This window comes from Rhineura floridana, chromosome 7, assembly GCF_030035675.1.
Source record: "Rhineura floridana isolate rRhiFlo1 chromosome 7, rRhiFlo1.hap2, whole genome shotgun sequence".
Lineage (NCBI taxonomy): Eukaryota > Metazoa > Chordata > Lepidosauria > Squamata > Rhineuridae > Rhineura > Rhineura floridana.
The window spans coordinates 6728858-6754769 of record NC_084486.1 but is presented as its reverse complement, the minus strand read 5'-3'; the positions used below and the strand labels follow the sequence as shown (position 1 = coordinate 6754769).

The following is a 25912-nucleotide window of genomic DNA, read 5'->3' as shown; positions in this document are numbered from 1 at the left end:
TCACGGGGCGGGCCCTAGTGATGTCATTAAACATGATACATTGTATCAACCACAGTTGCTTGGAGCATACCATTCAAAAAAAAATCTCTGATTGGAGTTTAAAATAGAAATCTTTCCTAAAATAGGGTGTTCCTAGGTCCATCTGAAGTGACAAGGTCATTCTTTCTCACAAGCTGAGGGTGATGCAAAATGGAAATGGACTGCCTTCAAGTTGATCCCAGATAGGGTCTTCATGGTAAGCAGTATTCAGACAGAGGTGGTGTAACACTTCAGGTTGTTTTGGATTACCAGAGATGAGATGCAGACAAGAGATTTGCTTACAAAGAGTTAAAATTTATTGAGTAACTTACAAGCATACAGCCAAGTAGCCACACAGCCCTGCAGCAGCTAGTGTCAGACTGAACACCCCATTGGGGCACACGCAATACTTTTATAGTATTGAAGCTAGCACGTGGCATTGGCATGATTACATACAATATTGGCAGGGTTACATACACAAATGATATTTTTCATACATTAAACATTACAGCATAACACTGATCTTCAAAAGCCAACTATTACTAGAAAACTATATGGAAACTCCCTGGCACTTCTTTGGCAAACTATATGGAGATTGTATCTTCACTCCCATCTCTGCTAACGAGCAGGTGCTATACTATTTTGCTATTTGACCAGCCTCAGCAGGAGTGGAGGCCGGCCAGGGCCGGCTCCTTCTTAGCCCCGGAGCAGGTTCTTGGATGTTCTGGACCTCATCCCGGTTATCTAAAGCCCTGTTAAAAGTTGGGAATCCATGGAACACCCAACCTTTGCTTTGCTCTTAATGGTGAGAATTGTAAAAAATAATCCTGTGTGATCATTTATAGAAAGCCTCTGCTTTACCACCTCCACTAAAGACTGGGTATAAAGATCACAATAGATGGAGCAATTCTATTGCAAGATAAAGGTATTTTAGTAACTTACGTAATCCTTGGAAATGGAGACGGTACTGTGTAACAGAAGGAACCTTGAATTCTGGAGCAGTATTGCTGTTGTGATCTAAAATTTCAGACACTAGCAAAGCATGAACCCAAAATAAGTTGGAAGGAGGCGGTGGTGTGGTTCACCTCACAGTATTGCCAGGAGAACTGTCAACCTGAAGGAATCAAGAACACCTTAGCGGGGGCAGTGCAAGAGATCGAGCAAGTGACCCTGCCGCCAAAGTATGAAGAATTCAAAGATGTGTTTGATGAAAAAGAGGCAGAGACTTTACCCCCCCCCACCGCCCTTACGACTGTGCGATTGATCTAGTGCCAGGAGCCAGCATCCCATCAGGGAGAATCTACTCTCTCACAGAGAATGAGAGGGAGGCCCTGAAGGAATTCCTGGATAAAAACCTGAGGCAAGGATTCATACGCCCCTCACAATCCCCTGCTGGAGCGCCACTATTGTTTGTGAAAAAGAAGGGGGGGAACTCAGACCCTGTAACGACTATCGCGCATTGAACCAGATCACCATCCCCAACAGCTACCCGCTGCCCCTGATCTCAGAGTTGCTGGACCGACTGCGCTCTGCAAAAATCTTCACGAAGTTGGGTTTGAGAGGAGCGTACAATCTGATCAGAATGAAGGAGGGAGATGAATGGAAAACAGGATTCTTGACCGCTTACGGACAGTATGAATACCTGGTCATGCCGTTCGGGCTTTGTGGAAGTCCAGGAATTTTTCAAAAATTCATGAACGACGTGTTTAGAGACTTGTTGGACACGTATGTAATCTGTTACTTAGATGATATCCTGGTGTTCTCAAAGAACCAGGAAGACCACGACCAGCATGTGAAGATGGTGTTGAAGAGACTGAGAGAAAATCACCTGTATGCTAAATTAGAGAAATGTGGATTTGACCTCAAGTCTCTAGACTTCCTTGGATATCGAATCTCAGCGGAAGGCGTGGAGATGGACCCAGGGAAAGTAAGCTGCATATTGGACTGGGGCCAACCTGTCACCAAAAAGGATGTACAACTGTTTTTGGGGTTTGCCAATTATTACAGAAAGTTCATTCCAGGGTTTTCCAAATTAACAGCTCCTCTGACTGACTGTTTAAGGGGGAAGAAGAAGTTTCAATGGACAGAGAACGCCACCGAGGCCTTTGAGGAGCTGAAGAGAAGGTTTGCTACTGAGCCCATTCTGCGCTTTGCTGATCCGAACCGCCCTTTCGTAGTGGAAGCAGATGCTTCAGATTTTGCCATCGGGGGGGTCCTGCTACAATTAGACCAAGAAGGGAAGGAGCTGCACCCCTGTGCGTACTTCTCTCGGAAGTTAAAGCCTGCAGAGAAGAACTACACAGTTTGGGAGGAGCTGCTGGCCATCAAGGACTCTTTTGAAAACTGGAGACAATACCTAGAGGGGACCTCTCATCGAATTGAAGTGCGCTCCGACCACAAGAATCTTGAAAGCCTCCAAACAGCCAGAAAGCTGAACCAGAGACAGATAAGATGGTCCCAGTTCTTCACTAGGTTTAACTTCCAGATTACTTACCATGCCCAAGCCAAAAACCAGAGAGCGGATGCCTTATCCAGACAGCCACAATACAAAGAAAGTGAATCCGAGGACCAGCCTCAGTACGTAATCCCGCCAGAGAAATTAACGTTGGGAGTATGCCAGCCTTCATGGGAAGAGGAACTCAAAAAGGCACAACAAGAAGATGCAGACATGCTAAAATATCAGCAGGAGACGGGACAAGGTCAAGACTCAGAAGTAACCTTTCACTGGAGAAATGGACTGTTATGGTTCAAAACCGCCAGATATGTGCCAGAAGGGGAATTAAGGCTCAGAATCCTACGCCAGTGTCATGATTCCATCACAACGGGACACTTTGGGATTTACAAGACCATTCAGAACGTGGCCAAGGACTTCTGGTGGCCTAAAATGCGTCGGGATATTGAGAGTTATGTAAAGTCCTGCTCTGTCTGTCTGCGGACAAAAACACAAACAGGGACACCAGCAGGACTGTTACAACCGCTACTTGTCCCACATGAACCCTGGAAGGATCTCTCCATGGATTTTATAACTGATCTACCCAAATCCCAAGGAATGACAGCCGTTTTAGTCGTGGTAGATCTACTCACCAAAATGGTGCACTTCCTCCCTTGTGCAGGGGCCTTAGAGGCTAAGGAAACGGCCAAGTTATTCATCAAAGAAGTCTACCGACTGCATGGATTGCCAAACAGCGTAGTCTCAGACCGAGGAACTCAGTTCACAGCCAAATTTGGGAGAGAAATGTGGAAACAGTTGCAGACGGAATTAAAACTCTCCTTCGCCCATCACCCCCAGACAGATGGGCAGACGGAACGCTTGAACGCCGTTTTGGAAAGATATTTACGAAGTTATGTGTCCTATCAACAGACTGACTGGGTATCATATTTGCATTTTGCAGAGTTCGCCTACAACAATTCTCTGCACTCCAGCACTCAACAAACCCCGTTCTTCGCTAATTATGGATTCCATCCTAAAGTCTTTCCAAGCAGCTCAGAAGGAATGCTGGTACCAGCAGCTGAGAACTTCCTTAAGGAATTGCAAGCGGCGCAACAGACACTGAAACAGCAGTTAAAGGAAGCCAAAACGGAGTACAAGCGAGTTGCTGACCTGCACAGGAAGGAGGGTCCCCCCCCTTCAACCGGGAGACCAGGTATGGCTGTCCACCCGCTTCCTCCAGATGCCGGGCAAATGTAGAAAATTACAAGACAAGAGGGTGGGTCCTTTCGAAATAGAAACTCAAATCAACCCCGTGGCGTACCGACTGAAGCTGCCTGACACATTTAAAATACATCCTGTGTTCCATCGATCCCTCTTAACGAAAGCCGCCCCTCCCAGTGAGTTACGGCCGGAGGAACCTCCCGGAGCTCCACTCCTGGTAAATGAGCAGCTTGAGTTTGAAGTTGAGAAGATCTTAGATTCCAGGATCAGACGCCACAAGCTGCAGTACTTGATTCACTGGAAAGGCTATGGGGTGGCTGACAGATCATGGGAAGATGCAGCTGATGTGCATGCTCCAGAATTGGTAAAACTTTTCCATCAACGTTTTCCCCACCGTCCCAAGCCAGACAAGGGGAGGGGGGCACAGCCTGGGAGGGGGGATGGTGTCGGAAGGCAGAGCTGGGGTCCCAATCCCGGGGAGCTGGATCCCGGAGAGTTGGGAGAAGAGTATTCGGATGGATGGCAGAGGGAAGGGGGAGGAACTTCCCCCCTTTGGAGCGAAGACGAAACAGAGGAACTGCCAGTGATAAGGTCGCTTAGCAACGGGGAGCCTGAGCCCTCCCTGGACATTCTCACGCCTCCCCCTCTTTCAGGCTCAGAGCAAGAGGCGGAAGAGGGAGGGCTGCTCACAGCCGAAAAGCGGGGAGGCAGTTTACCATCAGCCCCTCCCCTATCCCTCATCCTGGAATCGGAAACTTCAGAAGAGGAGGGGTGATGCTTCCCCCCTCACCGCGCACACGCAGACAGCTGAAAAGACAGGAGAGAAGGGGGGGAAGGCGGGCAGTACCTGAGGGGCAGTTAAGGAGGAGCGAAAGATTGCGCGCCCGTTTGGCCCCTTCTTAAAGAACAGGCGGGAAGAAGTCCCTTGCTCTGTCAACTTTCTCCCAATGCCGCAGGACCTGTATCCCTGTATTGATTCATGAGAAAACGCAGTCTTTGTTTGGACATTACCCTAATAAAACACGAATTAACTACAATCGTTGGTCTGGTTCCTGAGTCACATCCTGGGCCTGACACTTACAAAACAAGCAGTAAGTTGCAAATAACAACTATGGCTTATTGCAGCTGAAATCTCCCCAAATGATGCAAGTGTTCTGAGAATCCTTAACACATATCAAACTTGGAAGAACTGCTTTGTGTATTATCAATAGTCATGACAATAAAGTAATAATACTGATGCAATGTGACTAATGTTTGGTCATCCATATAATGCTGTACTACAGCTCCCATCATGCTGGCTGAGGCTGATGGGAGTTAGAGTCCAACAACATTTGGAGGGCCACATGGGTTTCAGCTATAGCTGTTCCTGGACCTCAGTAACTTGGTCACAGACACTAACACATGCACTGGTAGCCTCCCAATTGTAATGTGTTGTAGTGGAAGAAGGTCTTGAAGAAGGTCTGCCAGAGTGAATGTAGCTGCCAGAATGCTGAGCAATATGACTTATTGTAGCCTTATAACACAATTGTAATGAGATCTGAACTGATTGTATGTTAATGAGCCCCATTCAAGGTATTGTTGACATGTAAAGCCTTTAACAGTCTGCCCACTCCCTGTGACCTGCAGGAAAGGCTCTTCTGGAGGTCCTGCAAGTGACTGGTACATGAGATGGTGACTTAGGGTAGGGCCTTTTCTGTTGTGACACTCCAGCTATGGAACTCCCATCTACTAGAAATACAGCAGTGCCTACATTGTATGGATGTCAATGTCAGCTGAAGATACATGTCTTCACCAAGGGAATGGTTGACTAGTGCCACCTGTTTGTAATTGAGTACTGCCTTCTGCTATAAGTTTGGCCTGGATTTTAGTTTTGGTTTTACTTTGCTGTGCTTTATTGTTTCAAGGAAAGGTTTTGTGTATAAACTTCATCATGAATGAATTCAGGACAGTTTATACACAAAACTGTAAATAAATTGAATGAATGAATGAATAAAATAAACACTCTTGGTTTTGCTTCCATAATAGTAGATGTTAAAATCGGCTTTTTCTTTAACTTTCAAGAAAATTAAGTTCTCTCAGATTCCTTCTCTGTAAAATCTGAAACTTCTGCACTCTGCTCTGTGTGGGACCCTGAAAATCTTAACCACCACAGATGCAGCCAGTCTTTAAAATAATTTATTTTTTAATTTTTAATTCTTCACTGTATAGCATCCCTCTCTCTCTCTCTAGCCTCTCTCTTTCTCTCTCTCCCTCCAGAGTCCAGCCTCTCTTTCTCTTTCTCTCCAGCTTCTCTCTCTTTCTCTCTCTCTCTCCTGCTCAGGGCCAGCCGCAGTTGCTAGGAGACGGCGTGCGCCTGCCAGCCTCAGCAGGAGTGGAGGCCGGCCAGTGCCAGCTCCTTCTTAGGCCCGGAGCCGGTTCCCCTGCTCCAGAAAGTGCGGCGGGCGTCTTCACCCCTCCTGCTGTGGGTGCCACTGGGCGGCAGCGGCCGCGATGGGGCTCAGGCTGGGGGCCCAATTCGCAGCCGCTGCCGGCCAGCCGCAGCACCCACAGCAGGAGGGGTGAAGACGCCGGCCGCCCTTTCCGGAGCAGGGGAACTGGCTCCGGGGCCAGACGCCTAAGAAGGAGCCGGCCCAGCCTCGCTGCCACCGCTGCTCATCTGTTCCTGCTGGGCCGCAGGGCCCTCCTGCGTGGCCTTGGTGTGGGGGAGAAAGGGGAAGGAGGGTGGTAGGTGCTGGAGTCAGCCTTGCAGCCTGGACATCTTGGTGGGTTCCCACCACCGCCTACACCACCACAACCCTCCAAGATCAGCAAGTTGATATAGTTAAATTTAACGATGACTCAGCTTTCTGGGGTGAGGGAGATTTCTCAGATGTTTTTGGGATAGGATTACTACTAACCTTATTGGGTCTTACCAGAAAGTGCAGCAAATGGGAAGCTGTGGAAAAAGCCTCACACTACATTCTGCTGGCCACACTTTCTGGAATGCCTTGGGAGCAATGCTGTGCCATGTGATGTGATGTCACAAGTCATTTCAGGAAGTGCGGCCAGTTAGAACTATGGTCAGCACATAGCAACCTTCTTAAAAAGTTGAGAGAAATTTCTCCACCCGGTCTTATGAGAGTGAAACAATAATTTTTTGACACAGCTCTAATTCAAACTGAGAAAAAAATGTAATTTAAGTGTGGTTTCCATACTTGTAGAAACTATGTCAAGCATGAAGGTCCAATGATGGGCACGTGCCTTGTGCAGGATACACGCAAGCTGAAAGCCAAGAGTTTGGGAGTACACAGAGTGGCTTCCCCCAACAGGTTGCTCATGGGATAACAGATCTGAGAGTCTCTATACTGGGAAGAGGCACTGGAGTGGTCCTCTGTTGTCAGCTGACTTCTAAGGTTGCCTGACCCTACAGTTAAATTTTCTGGTATCTGAGTAAACCCTGGAGATGAGATTGGATCTGAGGTTAGACTCGGAGCCAGGGGGCAAAGTCCAGCAGCAATTATCTTTATGGAGGTTGTTATGGAGGTCCAGATTTTCCAGAAGCTATCTTCACTTCCATAATCTATTCTGTATAAATATGAGAATCTGACAGGCTGGAGAAATCTGCTTTTGAAAAATTATTGCAAAATCCTATACAAGTATGGTGCTCTTCTGCTTCAGGGAGGAAGTGATGAATGCTTGCATGCCTTACTGCTGCTTAGCTGGGTACAAACAGGTACTTTTCCTGCTATAGCAAGAGGGCCTGTTTACATGTGGCCCTCGATCCACATTATAAATGCTGTTTTGCAGCGAGATTGATTTGGACAGTTCATATACGTCTGTCCTCGCTATGGATAAACTTACTCTTTTCCTTTTTAGTGCTCGCGTTAATTGCTTTTGGTTTTTTTCTTGCTGCGCCCCCATATTGAAATGTCAACTGCAAAGGCATGGAAGGGGCGGTGTTTCCCTGTGCACTGCAGGTAAAGTCTGCAGACACTGGGGGGTGCTATTCTCCTCTTTTCTGTTGTTAGTTTCATCCAGGCAAAAAACCCCTCCCTGCGTTACATGCAAACGTTCCCAGCCCCATGCTCGCTGAAAGCCGCCACCCGTTCCTATGGTGCCTGCTTTCAAACCCAGCAGCAGCCATGAAACAGTACCCTTTCGCTGCACCCCTCAGTGCTGATCTCCCGGGCATGCATGGGGGCCCCTCTGCAACTTTGGGGGGGTGGGGGTTTGCAGTGCAGCGGAAGATGAAACAGGCTGTCAGAGAAAGACGCTTCTCTGTTGTTGTGATTGGCATGGATGGCAAACAGTGTGCTATTAGTGCTAGTGACAAGAAAGGTGGAAGGCAGCCGCATGGACGTGTGTGAAGAGGCTATAGCCAAAGAAATGGAAGAATGAAATGAACATGTCTTAGCCACTGCGAAGAGTCTTCTAGCATGCTTCCTTGCCCATTCTTGCTGATTGGATCTCATTGTAATGAATGGAGGTCAGTCAGCCTCTGAAAAGACCCTTCTCAGTGGTAAACACAATCCCCTGTCATGATAAAGGTCTCCCAGGGATGTCTGTTGTTGTGATAGCCATGAGACCCAATCCAGTCAAGTGTCAGAATTGGAGAAGTTTGGGGATCTCCTGTGCAGGCACAAACACACACACACCTGGAGTGCCCAGCCACAGTGCTTTTAAAAGGAATCAGGTTTGGATACCAGCGTGGTTGGCAACAATCTCCTGCTAGTGATAGGTAACAAGAAAGGTGGAAGGCAGCCACTTGGATATGTGTGAAGAGGCTATAGCCAAAGAAAGAATGGAAGAATGAGGAAATGGAATGAAGAATGAGGAAATGGAAAGAATGAAGAATGGAAAATGTCTTAGCTACTGTGAAGAGTCTTCTAGCATGCTTCCTTGCCGTTCCTGCTTGATTGGATCTATTTGTGCTAGGTCACAGGAAAGGTGGAAGGCAGCCGCATGGACATGTGTGAAGAGGCTATAGTTAAAGAAACAATGGAAGAATGAGAGGAACCTTCCACCTTTCTTGTGAGTTAGCATGAAAGCATATATGTTCTTCAGCATCTAATGCAGAACTTCAATATTTCCATGACATCTTAAAGGAAATCTCCACATTTGCAAATATAACTGTGGTGCTAACTGTTAGGCAAGGTGAACTGGAATGGAAACCTAAGTTAGGTTTCAATTGCAGCCAAGTTAGGTGTGGAGGCATGAAACAACGATTGCTGTTTGAGGATACACACAGTAACCTGATGGATATTTTGGCAATCAGCTGAGAGTCTGACCTACAACCCTGGCCCCAAGGTGTATTTCCCCACCTAGATCCTTAACTTTGATGATAAAGAAGATGGTTAACTCTTTGAACAGTCAAGTGAACAACACTACTGATTTGTTAATTGTTTAAATATATATAGATATATAGTAAACAAAAAGTATCTGTAAAAGTATGGTTTGTATGTATGTATGTGTTTGTTTATTTATTATATTCCTATCCTGTCCTTCCTCCAGCATTAGCCCAGGGTGTGAAAAAAGGAAGCATGCTAGAAGCCTCTTCGCAGTGGCAAAGACCTTTCCCTCTCATTCTTCCATTCTTTCTTTGACTATAGCCCCTTCACACATGTCCATGCGGATGCCTGCCACCTTTCCTGTGACCTAGCACAAATAGATCCAATCAGTAGGAACGACAAGGAAGCATGCTAGAAGACTCTTCACAGTGGCTAAGACATTTTTCTCTCTTTCATTCGGACTTTGCACAATGGCTTGGTCAAAGCATCAGCTGTCATCTCTTCTGTTGGACAGTAGGCCATCTCTAGAAGTCCGTTCTCCCTTATGTCCTTGAGGTAGTGGAACTTCACATCAATGTGCTTCATGCAAGAAGTTTGCCCTTCTGATTCTGCGCGTCTTACGCAGACTTGATTGTCCTCAAGTATTCTGATAGGCTCTGGTTCAGATATGCCCAAGTCTCCCAGAAGCTTGCGTAGCCACAGCATTTCCTTGCATGCCTCATCAGCTGATACGTACACAGCCTCAGTAGATGAGTGTGCTACAGTCTCTTGCTTTCGACTTGTCCAGCAGATAAGTGACTGTCCATAGTAGAACAAGTCTCCACTGGTTGACTTGCGATCTTTGGTGTCAGTCAGCATCAGCATATCCTAGAAGTTTAGGATCTCGAGTAGCTGATAGCTTTAGTTTTAAGTTTGCAGTGCCTTTCAGATATCTTGCCACTCTCTTGACTGCTTCCTAGTCTTTCTTGTTTGGCAAGCTGGTTTTTCTGCAAAGGTACCCCACTGCTACTGCCACATCTGGTCTAGTTATTGTGCTGATGTACAGGAGTTTCCCTATAGCTTGTCTGTACCTTCCGTTGTCTTCCCGGGGTTGATTGTTCTGGTCTGGTTTCAAGCATCCTACTTCCATTGGTGTAGGTGCTGGATGTGCATCCTTCAGTCCTAGACTCTCAAGTAGGTCTTGAATCTTTTGTTTTTGGTTTAGCAGAAACGATGCCTTGCCCTCTCTTTCAGTTTGTATTCCAAGGTAGTATGTGATGTCGCCTAGACATTTCACTTTAACTTCCTTGCTTAGATTTTTTACTAACTCTTACTTGTCTTGTGGATTCTCATAAGCCAGTAGTAAATCATCTACATAAATAAAAATATAAGTCCATTTGTTGTTCTTGAATCTGCTATATAGGCATTGGTCTGCTTTGCCTCTTTTATAGCCTTGTTTCAAGAGCATTTGGTTCAGTTTGTCATTGCATGCTCTTGCAGCTTGTTTCAGTCCATAGATGCTCTTTTGCAGTTTGCATACTAGGGTTTCCTGTCCTGGTATTTCAAAGCCTGGTGGTTGTTGCATGTAGATTTCCTCTTCTATTTCCCCATGCAAGAACGCTGTTTTTATATCCATGTGTTCCACCTGCATTTTCTTGTTAGCAGCAACACTTAGGAGAGTTCTGATTGTTGTATGTTTGACTACAGGAGCAAAGGTTTCATAGTAGTCTTGTCCATACTTTTGAGAGTATCCTTGGCCACTAGTCTTGCCTTGTATCTCTCAATGTTCCCTTCAGCATCTGGCTTTTTCTTGAATACCCACTTGCAACCTACAGCTTTCCTTCCTTGAGGAAGCTTGCTAAGTGTCCGAGTTTTGTTCTTGTGTAGAGCTTCCACCTCTTCCTTGGCTGCCTGCCTCCACCTCTCAGCTTCAGGTTTGGGTAAGGCTTCCGGGTCTCAGGCTCTGGAAGTTTATCAGCTCTTGCAAGGTAGGACAGTCTCAGTGGAGGTAGAGCGTCTTGGTGCAGGACTCTCTGCTGCCCCTTCTGGCTGTGCAGGTTCCCCTTCTTGCTCTGATTCCTCACTGTCCTCCAGTGCTGGCATGTTGCTGTAATCTGTAGTGCTGTATGGTATTTCTACTTCATCTTCTTCACTGTTGTGGTCTTGGGATGGTGCCAAGACAGCTCTTTGGATTTCAATCCTTTCTGTTTTGGGATTTAGGATTCTGTATCCCTTTTGCTTTGAAGAATATCCAACAAAGATTCCTTCCTTTGTAGTGTTGTCCAATTTGGTTCTCTTCTGGTGTGGAATGTGACCATACACTTTTGATCCAAACACCTTTATATGAGCCAAACTGGGTATGCGCCCATACCATAACTCGAATGGAGTCTTGTTGCCATTCACCTTTTTGGCAAACGATTTTGTAGATAGGTGGCAGTATACACTGCCTCTCCCCAATGCTTCTGTGGGAGATTAGCATCTTCCAGCATGGATCTCACCATCTCAATAAGGGTTCTGAATTTTCTCTCCGAGACTCCGTTCTGCTTTGTGTTGTGGGGTACAGTGGTTTGATGCTCAATCCCATCTTCAAGCAGAAACTGCTGGGTAGCATGTGACATGTACTCTCCCCCGTTGTCAGAACGTAGAATCTGTGGTTTTCTCTGAAATTTAGTGGTCACCATTGCCACATATTCTTTGAGTTTCTGAAGCATTTGCCCCTTCTCCTTCAACATATATATCACAGTGAATCTTGAATAATCATCAATAAAGCTGACAATATATTTGTTTCCACCAGTTGAAGTGATTGGCATTTCACAAATGTCACTGTGAATCTGCACAAACTGCACATCCATACCCCCCACCCCAGAAAAAAGTTCGTAGTAGTCTGTCTATTTTGTTACAGTGCTACAGCACTAGTGTGAGCCTCTCAGGAGATATACCTATCTTGTGATATTAATTTTAATATTTTAATGGATTGATTCCATAAAGGAAGCCACAGACCTGAACTTACAAGTTCTGATCAGGGTGGTTCATGACAGATGCTATTGGAAGTCGCTGATTCATAGGGTTGGAATAAGTCGTGACTGACTTGAAGGCACATAACAAATTATGACCAAACAGGGGGCCTTACCAAGATGGGACAGAGTCCCAGAAATCACCTCCATGACTTCACTATGCAGAGCTCTCTGGTCAGGATTCAGCAAAGCCCACTCCTCTTCTGTGAACTGCACAGCCACATCCTACTAAGACACTGCATCCTAAAAGAAAAACAATACAGTTGCAGCTTTTCTGGACCGAGATACCCTGACTGCTGTTGTCCACACACTGGTAACCTCCAGGCTGGATTACTGTAATGCACTCTATGTGGGGCTGCCCTTGAGGCTGGTCCAGAAGCTGCAGCTGGTGCAAAATGCAGCGGCGAGACTGCTCACTGGGGCAGGGTATTGCCAACATGTCACCCCACTGCTGAAAGAATTGCACTGGCTGCCCGGTCAGAGAATGAAGTCCAGGCACATGCTGTTCATGGCATAAAATACATTGGCTGTTGGCGGGAAAGCCAGCTCTGGGGAGGAGAGAGAGAGAAACAAGGGATCATCAACACGGAGGAATGATGGTGGGAAAGAAAAGGAAGCGCCCAAAGTTTAAGAAACCTTAGGAAAAAGAAACCAAATGCACAGTTATAAGATGGGGGATACTTGGCTCAGCGATACGACGCATGAGAAGGATCTTGGAATTGTCGTTGATCGCAAGCTCAATATGAGCCAACAGTGTGATGTGACTGCAAAAAAGGCAAATGCTATATTAGGCTGCATTAACAGATGTATAGTTTCCAAATCGTGTGAAGTATTAGTTCCCCTCTATTCAGCATTGGTTAGGCCTCATCTTGAATACTGTGCCCAGTTCTGGTCTCCGCACTTCAAGAAGGTTGCAGACAAATTGGAACAGATTCAGAGGAGGGCAACAAGGATGATCAGGGGACTGGAAACAAAGAAAGAACTGGGCATGTTTAGCCTGGAGAAGAGAAGAATCTGTTGGTAATGCTTTGATTTGAATTCCTGCATTGAGCAGGGGGTTGGACTTGATGGCCTTATAGGCCCCTTCTAACCCTACTCTTCTGGTTCTATGAAAGGTGACCCACCCATTCCTGGCATTAAAAGGCCCATCCCCTCTCTCTTAAGATTGCCCTGTATTAAGAGCCCTCTTCTGCTTTGCCTAACTTGAGCTGCTGGATCAACACGGTTTTATGTAATGCTAAAATATAAAACGTGACCCATACCATAAGTCTTTGCTCCTTTGACAGCAAACTAGTTAGATGCCCTGATTAGAATCTGCAGATGAACTAATAAAGACTTTAATGTCATAGAATCGTAGAGTTGGAAGGGGCCTGTAAGGCCATCGAGTCCAACCCCCTGCTCAATGCAGGAATTCAGGGCAGGTTGCAGTCTCTCAGGCAGCCTTGAAGCACAGAAAAGCATCCCTCTTAGTGCTTCCATTTTATTTTTATTTCAAATTTACAACCCATCCTCTCTCCCCAGAGGTTGCCGAGGGTGGCTCACAATAATAAAACTATATCAGAACAATTTGAAATAACGCTCAACATATTGCTGACAGCAGTTAAAATCAGTAGTGTAAAAGCTTTATAAAATGGGCTGGCCGGAAGCTCAGATCAGGTGTGCTGAGGACCCCTTGGCCCTCCAGATGTAGACATGAAACCCATGCACAAAGCCTTGACAAAGACCGACAAAAATACTCTGAGCATGAGCATTTTAAATTTTTACTCATCATTGTTTTTGCTTATTTATTGCCTTGGACCAGTCCCTAACTCTCAGCCTAACCTATCTTGCAGGGCTCTTGTGAAGATACAGAAGGCAGAATTAAAATGTGGAAAAAGGAAACTAAGGCTGCAATGCAATACATGTGTACTCAGAAGTAAGCTTTATTGGGTTCAATGGGACTTACTCCCAGGTAAGTGTGTACACAATACATACTCGCCTGGGAGTAAGTCCCATTAAACCCAATGGGACTTACTTCTGAGTAGACAAGTACTAGATTGCAGGTCAGTCCTTGTATTACATGCATCACATTTTACTTGCCTTAACCAGATTGATGCATCTTTGTACTATAAAGGGTCATATCTTTTCTCTCCCCCCTTCCGTCCACAAATTGGTACAGCTGCAACCAGACCTTATCTTGCCTAATTATATCCTATATAGGGTTGCCAGGCTCAGGGCCTGAGAATGACTCTGCATCTTTAAGAGGAGAACTTTCAGCCAAATGCAGGTTTTCTCAACACTAATGGGAAAAAGCACAAGACTAAATTCTCCCTTCCCCCTATACAACCTTTAAAGCTACAGAAGACCTCTTGGAGGCTGGGCCTGGCAACCAAGAGGTCTTCTGTATCTTTAAAAGTTGTGCAGGGGGAAGGGAGAATTGCAAGAGAGGGTTGTGGCACAGCAATTGCAAATACTCTTGGATGAAACAGATTATCTTGACCCATCCCAGTCTGGATTCAGGCCTGGACTGAATTGGCCGTGGGAGCCCTGATGGATGACCTTTATCAGGAGAAGGACAGGGGGAGTGCAACCCTGTTATTCTTACTTGATCTCTTGGCGGCTTTTGATACCAGTGACTGCTTGCCTCCAAACTCCAGGTGGTTTATGAACAAGTTTAAAAGTACAGGTGGAAATGCTAATTCTTGGGGGAGGTGCTTTCTACATTCCTTCATTGGGAGAATGGTGCCTTCTACCAACTCTGGTTGCTGGCCCAGCTACGCCCCTATCTGGACAGGGATAACCTGGCTTCAGTTGTCCATGCTTTGGTAACCTCCAAGTTAGATTACTGCAATGTGCTTTACGTGGGGCTGCCTTTGAAGACAGTTCGTAAACTGCAGCTTGTGCAAACTGCAGTGGCCAGATTGGTAACAGGGACCAGACAGTTGGAACATATAAAACTGATTCTGGTCCACTTGTATTGTCTGCCTGTATGTTTCCAAGCCCAATTCAAGGTGCCGGTTTTAACCTATAAAGCCTTACACAGCTTGGGACCACACTACCTGATGGAACGCCTCTCCCGACACAAACCCACCCGTACACTACGCTCAACATCAAATGTCCTCCTCCGGGTGCCTACTCTGAGGGAAGCTGTGAGTCTGGCAACAAGGAAGAGGGCCTTCTCAGTGGTGGCCCCTAAATTATGGAATGATCTTTTTGACGAGGTGCTCCTGGCACTGAAAAGATAAAAGTGTTGGCACCAGTTTAAGACTGTTCTCTTCTCTCAGGCATTTTTAACAGCATTTAAATAGCACATTTTTAACTTGCCTATCGGTTTTTATGGGTTTTAATTTGGTATGGTTTTCAATTTGTATACTTATTTTTAATGTTTTTAATTGTAAACCGCCCAGAAAGCTTCGGCTATGAGGCGGTATATAAATGCAATAAATAAATAAACCCAGACTTTGTACAGATCATATAATGAAACAGGCAAAGGAGTCAAAAAGTATTTATCAATACATTTATTTCCTTTTAATGTTAATTTAATCCTGGTTATTTTTATTAACATTTTTTGAAGAGATATTTGAGGAGAAAGTGTGTGTGATTTCTACCTCTTCTGGTTCTCTCTCTATCCTCCTTCTCCCTTCTCAAGCAACAGTAGACACTTAAGCAATGCAATAGTACATTTAGCATTTCTTTTCAAGGTTACTTAAGAGTCTTGCCTTGGTTCAGAAGGGGTCCCTGCTGTCACAGCTGCTTCTCTGCTGGGAGAAACTGTGGGTGGCCTCCACCTCCCCTTACAGCCACCCCTTTCCTCCAAGTTTTCCATTATTTGGAGCATTGGTTCAGAAGGTTTCCATGCTGCCGCACTTGGCTATTTATTTATTGGTTTGTGGCCTCCACCACCCCTTACAGCCACCCCTATCCTCCAATTCTTCAGAAGATTTCTCATAATGTCACATTGTATACAAAGTTTGCTCAATCATTTCTCAACTGACAGCATTACCAAGGCTGTCATCTGAAACAGCGTTCCTCGGGAATGTCTTCATCCTCTTCAGAGGTCAGGACATTCACTCTGCTTCTGCTGTTGTCATAGGTATAGTCATGAGGATTCTGAGTAACGTTTGCTCCAATGCTGGCTCCAGATTGTTCTCCAAAAGAAGGTATAGGAGCATGGAAACATCCCTACATTTGTACAATTCTGTCATCTGGTGTAGGATGAAGAGCTCTGTCTTCAACCAATCTTTCTCCAGCATTAAATGCCTACTGTGGAAATCTTTGGCTGTGTGTTGGAACCAAAGGTAATTCAGCAAACAAGCTTCAAATGGACTCTCTCACAATATTAATGGAATTCCCAGACTCTGACAGAGATGTCTTCACTGCTGCAGAATCCATGGCTGTTCTTTGGAATCTATTGTAGAGGACATTGGTGTGAGACCTTATTCTGTGGAACAGAGATAGCAAGTACAGGAAGAGACCACAGGGCAGAATGAAGGAGGCCGGAGTGCCTGGAAGCAAGATAAGCAACCCCAGGACAGGGGAGAAGGAGACCAGAAGAAGAGAAGAGAGCCCACAGCAGGGGTAAAGGAGGCCATCGGGCCTCAAGGTAAGGGAAGAGACACAAAGGTATGGGTGAAAGGAGGCAAGTGGGCCTGGAAGCAGGAGAAGAGACTTACCCGAAGGTGGGGATGAAGTAGGCTAGTAAGCCAGGAAGGAGATATGTGGGATTAATATATTGTCATTCCTACAGTGCTTTTTTTGAAATGGTACTTACCGGTGCAGAGTACCGTCACCTCTTTTGTTGCTGCCCAAGGAAACCATTTTATGCTGGCACCCATGGCACTTTTCTCAAGATATGACTTCTGGCACCTCATTTCTTTCTCCACTTTGACCTCACACTCGGGGAGGTCATTTGCTTCCATGCCATTCCTTTAACCGCACACTGGCATGGGGGTCTCTTCTTTTATTTCCTGGCCCACTGCCTTCTTTCACCTAAACTCAGTTGTATATGTGTGTGTATGGTTTGATGCGCTGGCCCGGTGCCTCGTTCACTGCAACTCTGGGGGTGGTATCTCCTCTTCCTTCGAGGCCTGCTGGCCCAACCGTAAGAGTCATGCCATCCCCTAAGAGAACAGACCTCAGGGAGTCAGGAAAGGAGGCCAGTGGAGTTGAAATTAAGAGACCAGGGGAAGAGGAGAGCAGCCAGCATGCAATAAAAGAACAGACCTCTAACGAGGATTGGGGTAAAGGAGGCCAGCGGGCCAGGAGTAAGAGAAGAGACTTCCCCAAGGTTAGGGTAAAGAAGGCCAGTGGGTCAGAAGGTAAGAGAAGAGACAGCCCGGAGGTTGGGGTAAAGAAGGCCAATGGGTCAGAAGGTAAGAGAAGAGACAGCCCCAAGGTTGCAGTAAAGGAGGCCAACGCGCCAGGAAGCAAGAGAAGAGCCTTCCCCGAGGGTGGGGGTAAAGGAGGCCAGCAGGCCAGGAAGCAAGAGCCTTCCCTGAGGGTGGGGGTAAAGGAGGCCAGCGGGCCAGGAAGCAAGAGCCTTCCCTGAGGGTGGGGGTAAAGGAGGCCAGCGGGCAAGGCAGTACGAGAAGAGAACCGCCAGGGGATCAGATAGAAGGAGCCCAAGAATTAAGAGAAGAGACCTCCCCCTGGGTGAGCAATGCAAAAATTTTTTTAAAAAAGAACATCTGTAACAGTATGAAATACGACATTTTCAGGCAAAAGGAAGCTATGAGACAGTAGACATGAAACCCATGCACAAAGCCTTGACAAAGACCGACAAAAATACTCTGAGCATGAGCATTTTTGCATTTTAAATTTTTACTCATCATTGTTTTTGCTTATTTATTGCCTTAGACCAGTCCCTAACTCTCAGCCTAACCTACCTCGCAGGGCTCTTGTGAAGATACAGAAGGCAGAATTAAAATGTGGAAAAAGGAAACTAAGGCTGCAGTGCAATACATGTCTACTCAGAAGTAAGCTTTATTGGGTTCAATGGGACTTACTCCCAGGTAAGTGTGTACACAATACATACTCGCCTGGGAGTAAGTCCCATTAAACCCAATGGGACTTACTTCTGAGTAGACAAGTACTGGATTGCAGGTCGGTCCTTGTATTACATGCATCACATTTTACTTGCCTTAACCAGATTGATGCATCTTTGTACTATAAAGGGTCATATTTTTTCTCTCCCCCCTCCCGCCCACAAATTGGTACAGCTGCAACCAGACCTTATCTTGCCTAATTATATCCTATATAGGGTTACCAGGCTCAGGGCCTGAGAATGACTGTATCTTTAAGAGGAGAACATTCAGCCAAGTGCAGGTTTTCTCAACACTGTAATGGGAAAAAGCACAAGGTTAAATTCTCCCTTCCCCCTGCGCAACTTTTAAAGCTACAGAAGACCTCTTGGAGGCTGGGCCCTAGGTATGTTGCACATTCATTAGTGAATTGAAAAGCGCAATTTAAAAAGATAATTTTTAAACAGAGCCAGTGCTAATCCATGCCATCAGTACTGAGCTTCATGGTACCGAATGGCCTGAGCCGGTATAGGCAGATTCCTTTGTTGCTAAAAGTGGAAAGAGACCCAAGGGCCACAGGGACTCCAAACTTATTTCTGTACTTTCTTTACATTTATATACCGTTCTATTGTAAAAAGATCTCAAAGCAGTTTACAGAAGGAATTAAAACAATGAAATTATTGGCAGAAACAGTTAAAGACAGGTATTTAAAATTCAAAATAATAAAACCAACAATGAGTTAAAAACAGATAAAAAACACAATAGCTTCTACATTTTGCATTTTGCACCAGCTGCGGCTTCCGGACCAACCTCAGGGGTAGCCCCACATAGAGCACGTTACAGTAATGCACCTGGAGGTTAAAATTGCATGGACAACAGTAATTAAGCTATCTTGGCCCAGAAATGGCTGCAGCTGTCTTACCAGCAGAAGCTGGTAAAAGGCACTCCTAGGCACTGAGGTCACCTGGGCCTCTAGTGACAAAGATGGATCCAGGAGCACCCCCAGACTATGGACTTGCTCTTTCAGAGGGAGTACAACCCCATCCAAAATGCAGGCAACCGACCAATTATCCGAGAGCGGCCCCCAGTACTTCAGCTAAATCCCACTCGTCATTCAATGCAAGGAAAGGGGAAGGCTTCACTAGGAACTTACTGGCAGTCTGGAAGCCCCACTAATATAAAGTCAATGTTGCAGTGGAATAGCGAGCAGATTGTTTGCAGAAATGTGTACATCGGTAAAAACTGTTTAAAATGTGTTTGATAGGAAAAATTCACACTAAAAATGCTGAACAATTTTCATGAGGACTTTTTTTTTAATGAAATGCATTATATTAGGAGAAATTGCTTGCAGAAATGCATACATTGGCCAAAAACTGCATATAAGAACGGGGCATACTTGGCCCAGCAATATTACTTGAGAAAAGAATCTTAGGATTGTTGTTGATCACAAGTTGAATATGAGCCAACAGTGTCATGTGGTTGCAGAAAGGCAAATGCTATTTTAGACTGCATTAACAAAAAGTGTAGTTTCCAAATTGTGTTAAGTATTGGTTTTCCTCTACTCAGGAAGTATCTTACCAACCCAGATTCTCAACTGTCTCAGGTCTCCTATGTGCTCAACACAGCTGTCCACAACATACCACTAAATGGTGTCTGATCCAGCAATACTCCTAAAAACACTGTAATACCAGATCAACACATTTCTCAGTACCAAACTTCCATTAAATATGTGGCCCTCTAATAAAAGAGATATCAGACATTATACTGAAAAAAAAAATCTTACCCCAAATAACAGCCCACAGGCCAAGAAGCATTAACAGGACTGTGTAAAACACACCCTGGACACCTTTTCTGATGGGTTTTAAGCTGAATGAGGGCACATGCATGCTCCAAAGAGCTCAGCATGCTATCAGAATCAATACCATTTCTAATTCCACAAAACAGACTCCAACACTGTTCCTCTATCTACTGTCCATGTAATCAGCCTCTTGACAGACAGTTTAATCTCAAAAAAAGTGGGTTTTCTCGACTTTGTCAATTTCACAACTGTCCCTCCGGTTCTTCTGACAGCCATTGGTGTGATATTTGCATAAATGCGCCTACTTACCCGGCATGTGCAGTGTACCATGTTAACTCTCTGTATGCCAGCAGGTGGTCTCAGAGTTTCACTCTGCTAGTATTCTGCTCTCTGGAGAGCATCCTGCAAAAAACAAAACAAAAAAACCCAATGTGCAACCCAAACATTTGTGCTTACATTAACATTTTTGCTTGTTAGTAAATGGGTGTTTCGCAGGAAAAACGTTTCACATAAAATACTCAGTGAGGAAATAATAGCGATGGACACTATTTGAAGCACTTTTCTTTAAGTGTTTTTCTTTAAGAAAATAACTTTTTTTTTAAAAAAAATACATTTTCCACAAGGAATAATAATAAAATAAGGATTAGAGTTACAAAGGCAGAAACACTTTCTGTCAGCCGGTCGGCCTGTTTTCGAGATACACAAAGCCTAATCAAAACTAGGTGGTAATTGTCATGCCCGCCCGACCCTCAGGGTCCCGGGATCATGCATCAGGCTCAGACCCCCACCCTTAGGGAAATGAGACTGGAACCAAAAAACTATTACTTCACCCTTACCAAGGCTGTGTACGCTCACCACAACCCTGCAAGGTAGAAGGTAGGCTGCCACCACCCCTGTATACTGGTCCACTCAGAGCCAGGGGATCTCTGAGCCCAGAAGGTATATAAAACCAAGGTCCTAACAGGCAAGAGTCACAGTTACACTCCTTGCCAGGCACCTCTGGTTTAACACTTAAAATCCAAGCTTTTAACTTCTTAACCCTCTTTGGTAGTGAGTGACTGAGATTGGGTCAAAACACTGAATTCAGAACCACCCCTTCTCTCAAATGAAAGTCTATTTAACCAGGTTAAATAGAAGTAGCTTTATCAAAATATATAAGTGCACATATCATATAGCAGCAAGTAATCCTTTAAGACCATTCACCCAACAGGGGTTTAGGTTCTTACAAGAGAATTCATACACACAACAAGAAAACAACAAACTAACTCACCTAACTACTTACATACGAGGTAGTTGGTTGCATGGCACCTCTCCTAAGAGAGATGGATGTTCAACATAAAGCAATGGAACCAGACATAGGTTGCCTTCCCATAAGCAACCCCAGGAACCATAAGGCAGAAAAGGTTTGGAACTCTGGTGCCAGTCAGCATAGGCAGAGAACAGAGAACAAAGGCTATGGGTCCCTAGCCCTATACTTAAGGGAAAAGGATCCTAACGGTCCAAGATTAATTGACCAATCAGGAATTGACTGATGTAACTTTCTTCTCGATGTTTCTCACATTTTCGCGCCTTCAGGCCCCCCTCCCAACGGTGTTTTCCAACTGCATAGGCCAAGGATGACCTTGGGTGCCAGGCACTTGCTAATCAGCAAAGATAAACAGGTGCAGCTTGTTAAGGCTTCTTCTAACCGTCCTCAGCTGGAAAATGAAACTTAACTTTACAAATTGGCAAAGCTTGTCTTTTTCTAACTGTAACCATCTCCCAGAGTCCCTTACTGGAGCCAAAGTGTTGTCATCAGATTTTTAATAACTCATGACCATTACAGGTTCATGACACGCCCCTTTTTGGGAAGATGATGTCAGAACTCTGGATAGTTCTGCGTCATCGCCACAGCAACCAGGGATAAGGGAACAATCAAAAAATTCCATCAACATTGCACTATATATACAGCATATAAAAAAAAAAGAAAAAAAAAGAAATTAATACATTTTAAGCAAGTGAGCTACTTCTTGTCTTATGCCTTCTAACTATGTTCAAAGTTACAACAAAACAAAACAACAACATCAAACAAAAAAAAAAATTAAGGGACCCCTAAAACACCCAAGAAAAGAAGACTTTATTATATAAAGAGAAAAATAAAGAAATAGGATAAAAAATGGGGTGATCCAAAAGCTGGTCCGGGTTCAAAAAAGGTCATAAGCCATAAAATTCTATAAAAATCCATAAAATATGTTAAAAGCGTAAAAGAGTAAAACAAGGTCTAAAAACAGTCCAGAGGTCATCAGAGCCGGGAAATCAGTCCGTGGAATAGGCATGAATCAAATGTCAGTCAACTGGAACAGGTAACCGAGATAAAGCATCTTCAGCAACCTCCAAAGCAGGAGTGCAAGTCAAAACCAGGTATTTCCTAGAAATCGGGGACACTTGTAAGGGTGCCTTGGGGTGATCACGCGCATCCCCAAGCTGTTGACAAATATCACAGGACTTTACATATTCTTTAACAGTCTTAGCCACTAAGGGCCAATAAAATTGTTGGGTAACAGAAAACAAAGTCCGTTCCACACCTAGGTGCCCCGCAGTCACAACATCATGGGCCAGCCGCAATACATCCAGGCGAAAAGGTTTTGGCACGACTAATTGTCTGACTGGTTGCCAGTCCGTGAAATTCCCCCCAGGAACATGTTCTCGATAAAGCAAGCCTTTGTCCCAATAAAATCTCACTTTCACAGTCTCTGATAAGGCAGGAGGGCTTCTCCCGGCTTCTTCCCTGCAGTTTTGCAAACTCTCATCCTTCAATAAAGCTGCCCTAAAGGCTTGAGAGCTGGCTGCCGGTAATTTACATTCCTCTGTCTCCCCCACACTGGGTTGCAAGGAGTTTTTTTCCTGTTGTTCGGGCAGGCTCTCAGCTCTCCCCTCTGCAAAGTCACACACTTTAGCACAAGCCATAATTAAATGTCCATTAAGAGAATCAGATTTCTCCGCTTGTAACAAAACAGCCGAATTGGCTTCCTTTTTGCTTTTACAACTGTGGAGGCTTCCCTTCTTTATTAGAGCTGTCTTAGTTCCTTGAGAGCCAACAGGCGGCACTTTGCATTCCATCAGCCCCCCTCCTCTGGGCTGCAAAGGCAAACTTTTTTCCTGTGGCTCAGACAAGCGCACGGCCCGTTCCTTTGAAGCCTTGGCTTCTCTCCCACTACATTTCAAGGTGTCTAACAAAACTTGAGACTTAGCAAGGGCATCCCTCTCTGCCCTACGTTCAGTCTCTTTATGGTGCAGAAAAAGCAGGTCTGTTCCTATCAAAACGTCCCACAAACTATTGGTTGAATGAACTAGAACTCTATGGCGCCCAGTCCAGCCTCTGTATGAAAGCACCACATCAGCTACAGGCACTTGCACTGTCTGCTGTCCATACGCTGTGACAGCCACTTGTAACTCTGGAACATACTGCTCCGGCTTGACCAGTCGCTCCGCAATACTGGTAATTTCTGAGCCTGAATCTATTTTCCCCTTGACCTTAATACAGTTAACATATATGGGTTCAGAAAACTGCGTTTGAACCCATTCTTTACATTCCGATGAAAGGGGTCCTGGGGAGTCTTTCTCTGGAAACAAACTGTTCTTTACTCCTCCCTCTCGATCCCCTGACACAGTCTGTACAACACTCACCGGCAGGGCTCTGACTACAGATCCACGAGGAGTCTCAGGACAGACTTGGGAATTTGAGGCAGAAAATACAAAGTCCGATTCCGCTCCTTCATTCTCCTCTGCTGACGACCAAGAAGAAAGTTCAGGGGGTTCCGCTCCAGGGGACGCTAAGTCTCTTACACGCGCCACTGGAGCAACCTTTGGATTCTTCCTTCCAGCAGGATTGGGCTTAAGCAAGGTTTCAGAACAGGAATTAGCCTTATGTCCAATTTTCCTACATTTAAAGCAAATTATTTCTCCACGGGGCTTCTCTTGCAATGCAGCCTCTGGCCGGGCGGAAGGCACTTTGAGGTAGCCAACAGGCCCCCCTTTCTCTTCCCTCGCCGGTTGCCATGGTTTCTGCATACCTGAAGTCTCTCGCCCCGGCGGTTTCACAGGGACGTTCTCCGGTTTCCGAAACAAAGTAAACTTTTCTTCAGCTCTGTTTTTAAACATACGATCTGCTAGCATGCCTGCTTCAGTCAGAGAACGGGGCTGCTGGTCTCTGACCAGAGCCATCAAATCTCGAGGGAGGCGTCTGTAAAACAGTTCTTTAGCAAACAGATCTAAAACCTCCTCTCGGGTTACAGCCTCAGCCGTGTCTGCCCAGCGCTCCACATTCCTGCCCATCCGTGCAGAAAAAGCTGAGAAGCTTTCCCGAGGCTTCTTTTGATCTGCCTCTAAGCGCCGAAAACAATCCTCTGATGTTAAAGCAAAGTGAGATTTGGCCAAAGCATAAAAGTAGTCAAAATCATCTGCATACTCCAATGGCAAAGAGTTCAACAGTTCTCTCAACTCGCCTTCAGCATTAATGCGTAAAGCACTCATCCAGTACTTTTTAGGCACACCTTGATCTCTACAAGAGTGAGCAAAAACTTGGAAGAAGGTAAAGATGTCATCTGTCTCACGAAAGGTCGGAAAAGATTTCTTATGGAGGTCTGGTCTTCCTCCTCGCGGTTGTTGCATCTCACGAGCAAAGCTTTCCCTACTCCGGCGATCTTCCTCCATAGCCTTGAACTGCAGGGACAACAGCTTCATTTGCTTAGCCAGGTAGCGCTGCATGCTCCTAGGCAGCTCTTCCTCATTCAAATCTGATTCCTCCTCATCTTCACTATCCTCAGTTTGCTTAGACACGAACTCCTTGTCATCCACAGAAGGCTGAGGTATAAACGACAGAGCAGCAGCGCCTTCTTCCAGCTGAACAAGCTGACTAGGCAACGCAGTGTCTGCCAGGAGCACATCCTCGGCTCCATTCTTTTGAGATCTAGTTTTTATCTTTTGCGACATTCTGCACTAACCTTTCTACCCAAAGTAACAAACAATTGTGTCAGAAGTCTCTTTAAAATTTACAACTTGCTGCAATGCACTTATCTCACACAGCGTGTTCACTTAAGAGCAGGAATGGCTTCGATCCTCACCACTGCCAGCCATTTTCCACAAGGAATAATAATAAAATAAGGATTAGAGTTACAAAGGCAGAAACACTTTCTGTCAGCCGGTCGGCCTGTTTTCGAGATACACAAAGCCTAATCAAAACTAGGTGGTAATTGTCATGCCCGCCCGACCCTCAGGGTCCCGGGATCATGCATCAGGCTCAGACCCCCACCCTTAGGGAAATGAGACTGGAACCAAAAAACTATTACTTCACCCTTACCAAGGCTGTGTACGCTCACCACAACCCTGCAAGGTAGAAGGTAGGCTGCCACCACCCCTGTATACTGGTCCACTCAGAGCCAGGGGATCTCTGAGCCCAGAAGGTATATAAAACCAAGGTCCTAACAGGCAAGAGTCACAGTTACACTCCTTGCCAGGCACCTCTGGTTTAACACTTAAAATCCAAGCTTTTAACTTCTTAACCCTCTTTGGTAGTGAGTGACTGAGATTGGGTCAAAACACTGAATTCAGAACCACCCCTTCTCTCAAATGAACACACCAGGTTAAATAGAAGTAGCTTTATTAAAATATATAAGTGCACATATCATATAGCAGCAAGTAATCCTTTAAGACCATTCACCCAACAGGGGTTTAGGTTCTTACAAGAGAATTCATACACACAACAAGAAAACAACAAACTAACTCACCTAACTACTTACATACGAGGTAGTTGGTTGCGTGGCACCTCTCCTAAGAGAGATGGATGTTCAACATAAAGCAATGGAACCAGACATAGGTTGCCTTCCCATAAGCAACCCCAGGAACCATAAGGCAGAAAAGGTTTGGAACTCTGGTGCCAGTCAGCATAGGCAGAGAACAGAGAACAAAGGCTATGGGTCCCTAGCCCTATACTTAAGGGAAAAGGATCCTAACGGTCCAAGATTAATTGACCAATCAGGAATTGACTGATGTAACTTTCTTCTCGATGTTTCTCACATTTTCGCGCCTTCAGGCCCCCCTCCCAACGGTGTTTTCCAACTGCATAGGCCAAGGATGACCTTGGGTGCCAGGCACTTGCTAATCAGCAAAGATAAACAGGTGCAGCTTGTTAAGGCTTCTTCTAACCA

At 45.3% G+C, this 25912-nt stretch overlaps 1 protein-coding gene across 7 annotated transcripts in view; it reads right to left on the bottom strand.

The window, feature by feature from the left end:
* Positions 1-25277, bottom strand: part of LOC133388695 (uncharacterized) — a 35313-nt gene extending 10036 nt beyond the window's left edge. For 2 of the 7 annotated variants that reach the window (XR_009763888.1, XR_009763889.1), the window contains exons 1-2: positions 23394-25277; positions 20037-20129 (exon numbers count right to left, since the gene is read on the bottom strand). Coding sequence is in view for 1 of the 7 variants with exons in the window: in XM_061634791.1 (XP_061490775.1) it covers positions 20103-20129; positions 23394-24698 (1332 nt within the window). In the remaining 6 variants the exon portion in view is untranslated. Of the gene's footprint in view, positions 1-12046; positions 12174-14963; positions 20130-23393 lie in introns of those variants that run through there. The other 5 variants (XR_009763887.1, XR_009763884.1, XR_009763885.1 and 2 more) reach the window with 5 other exon arrangements.
* Between the last annotated feature and the right edge of the window lie 635 nt (positions 25278-25912).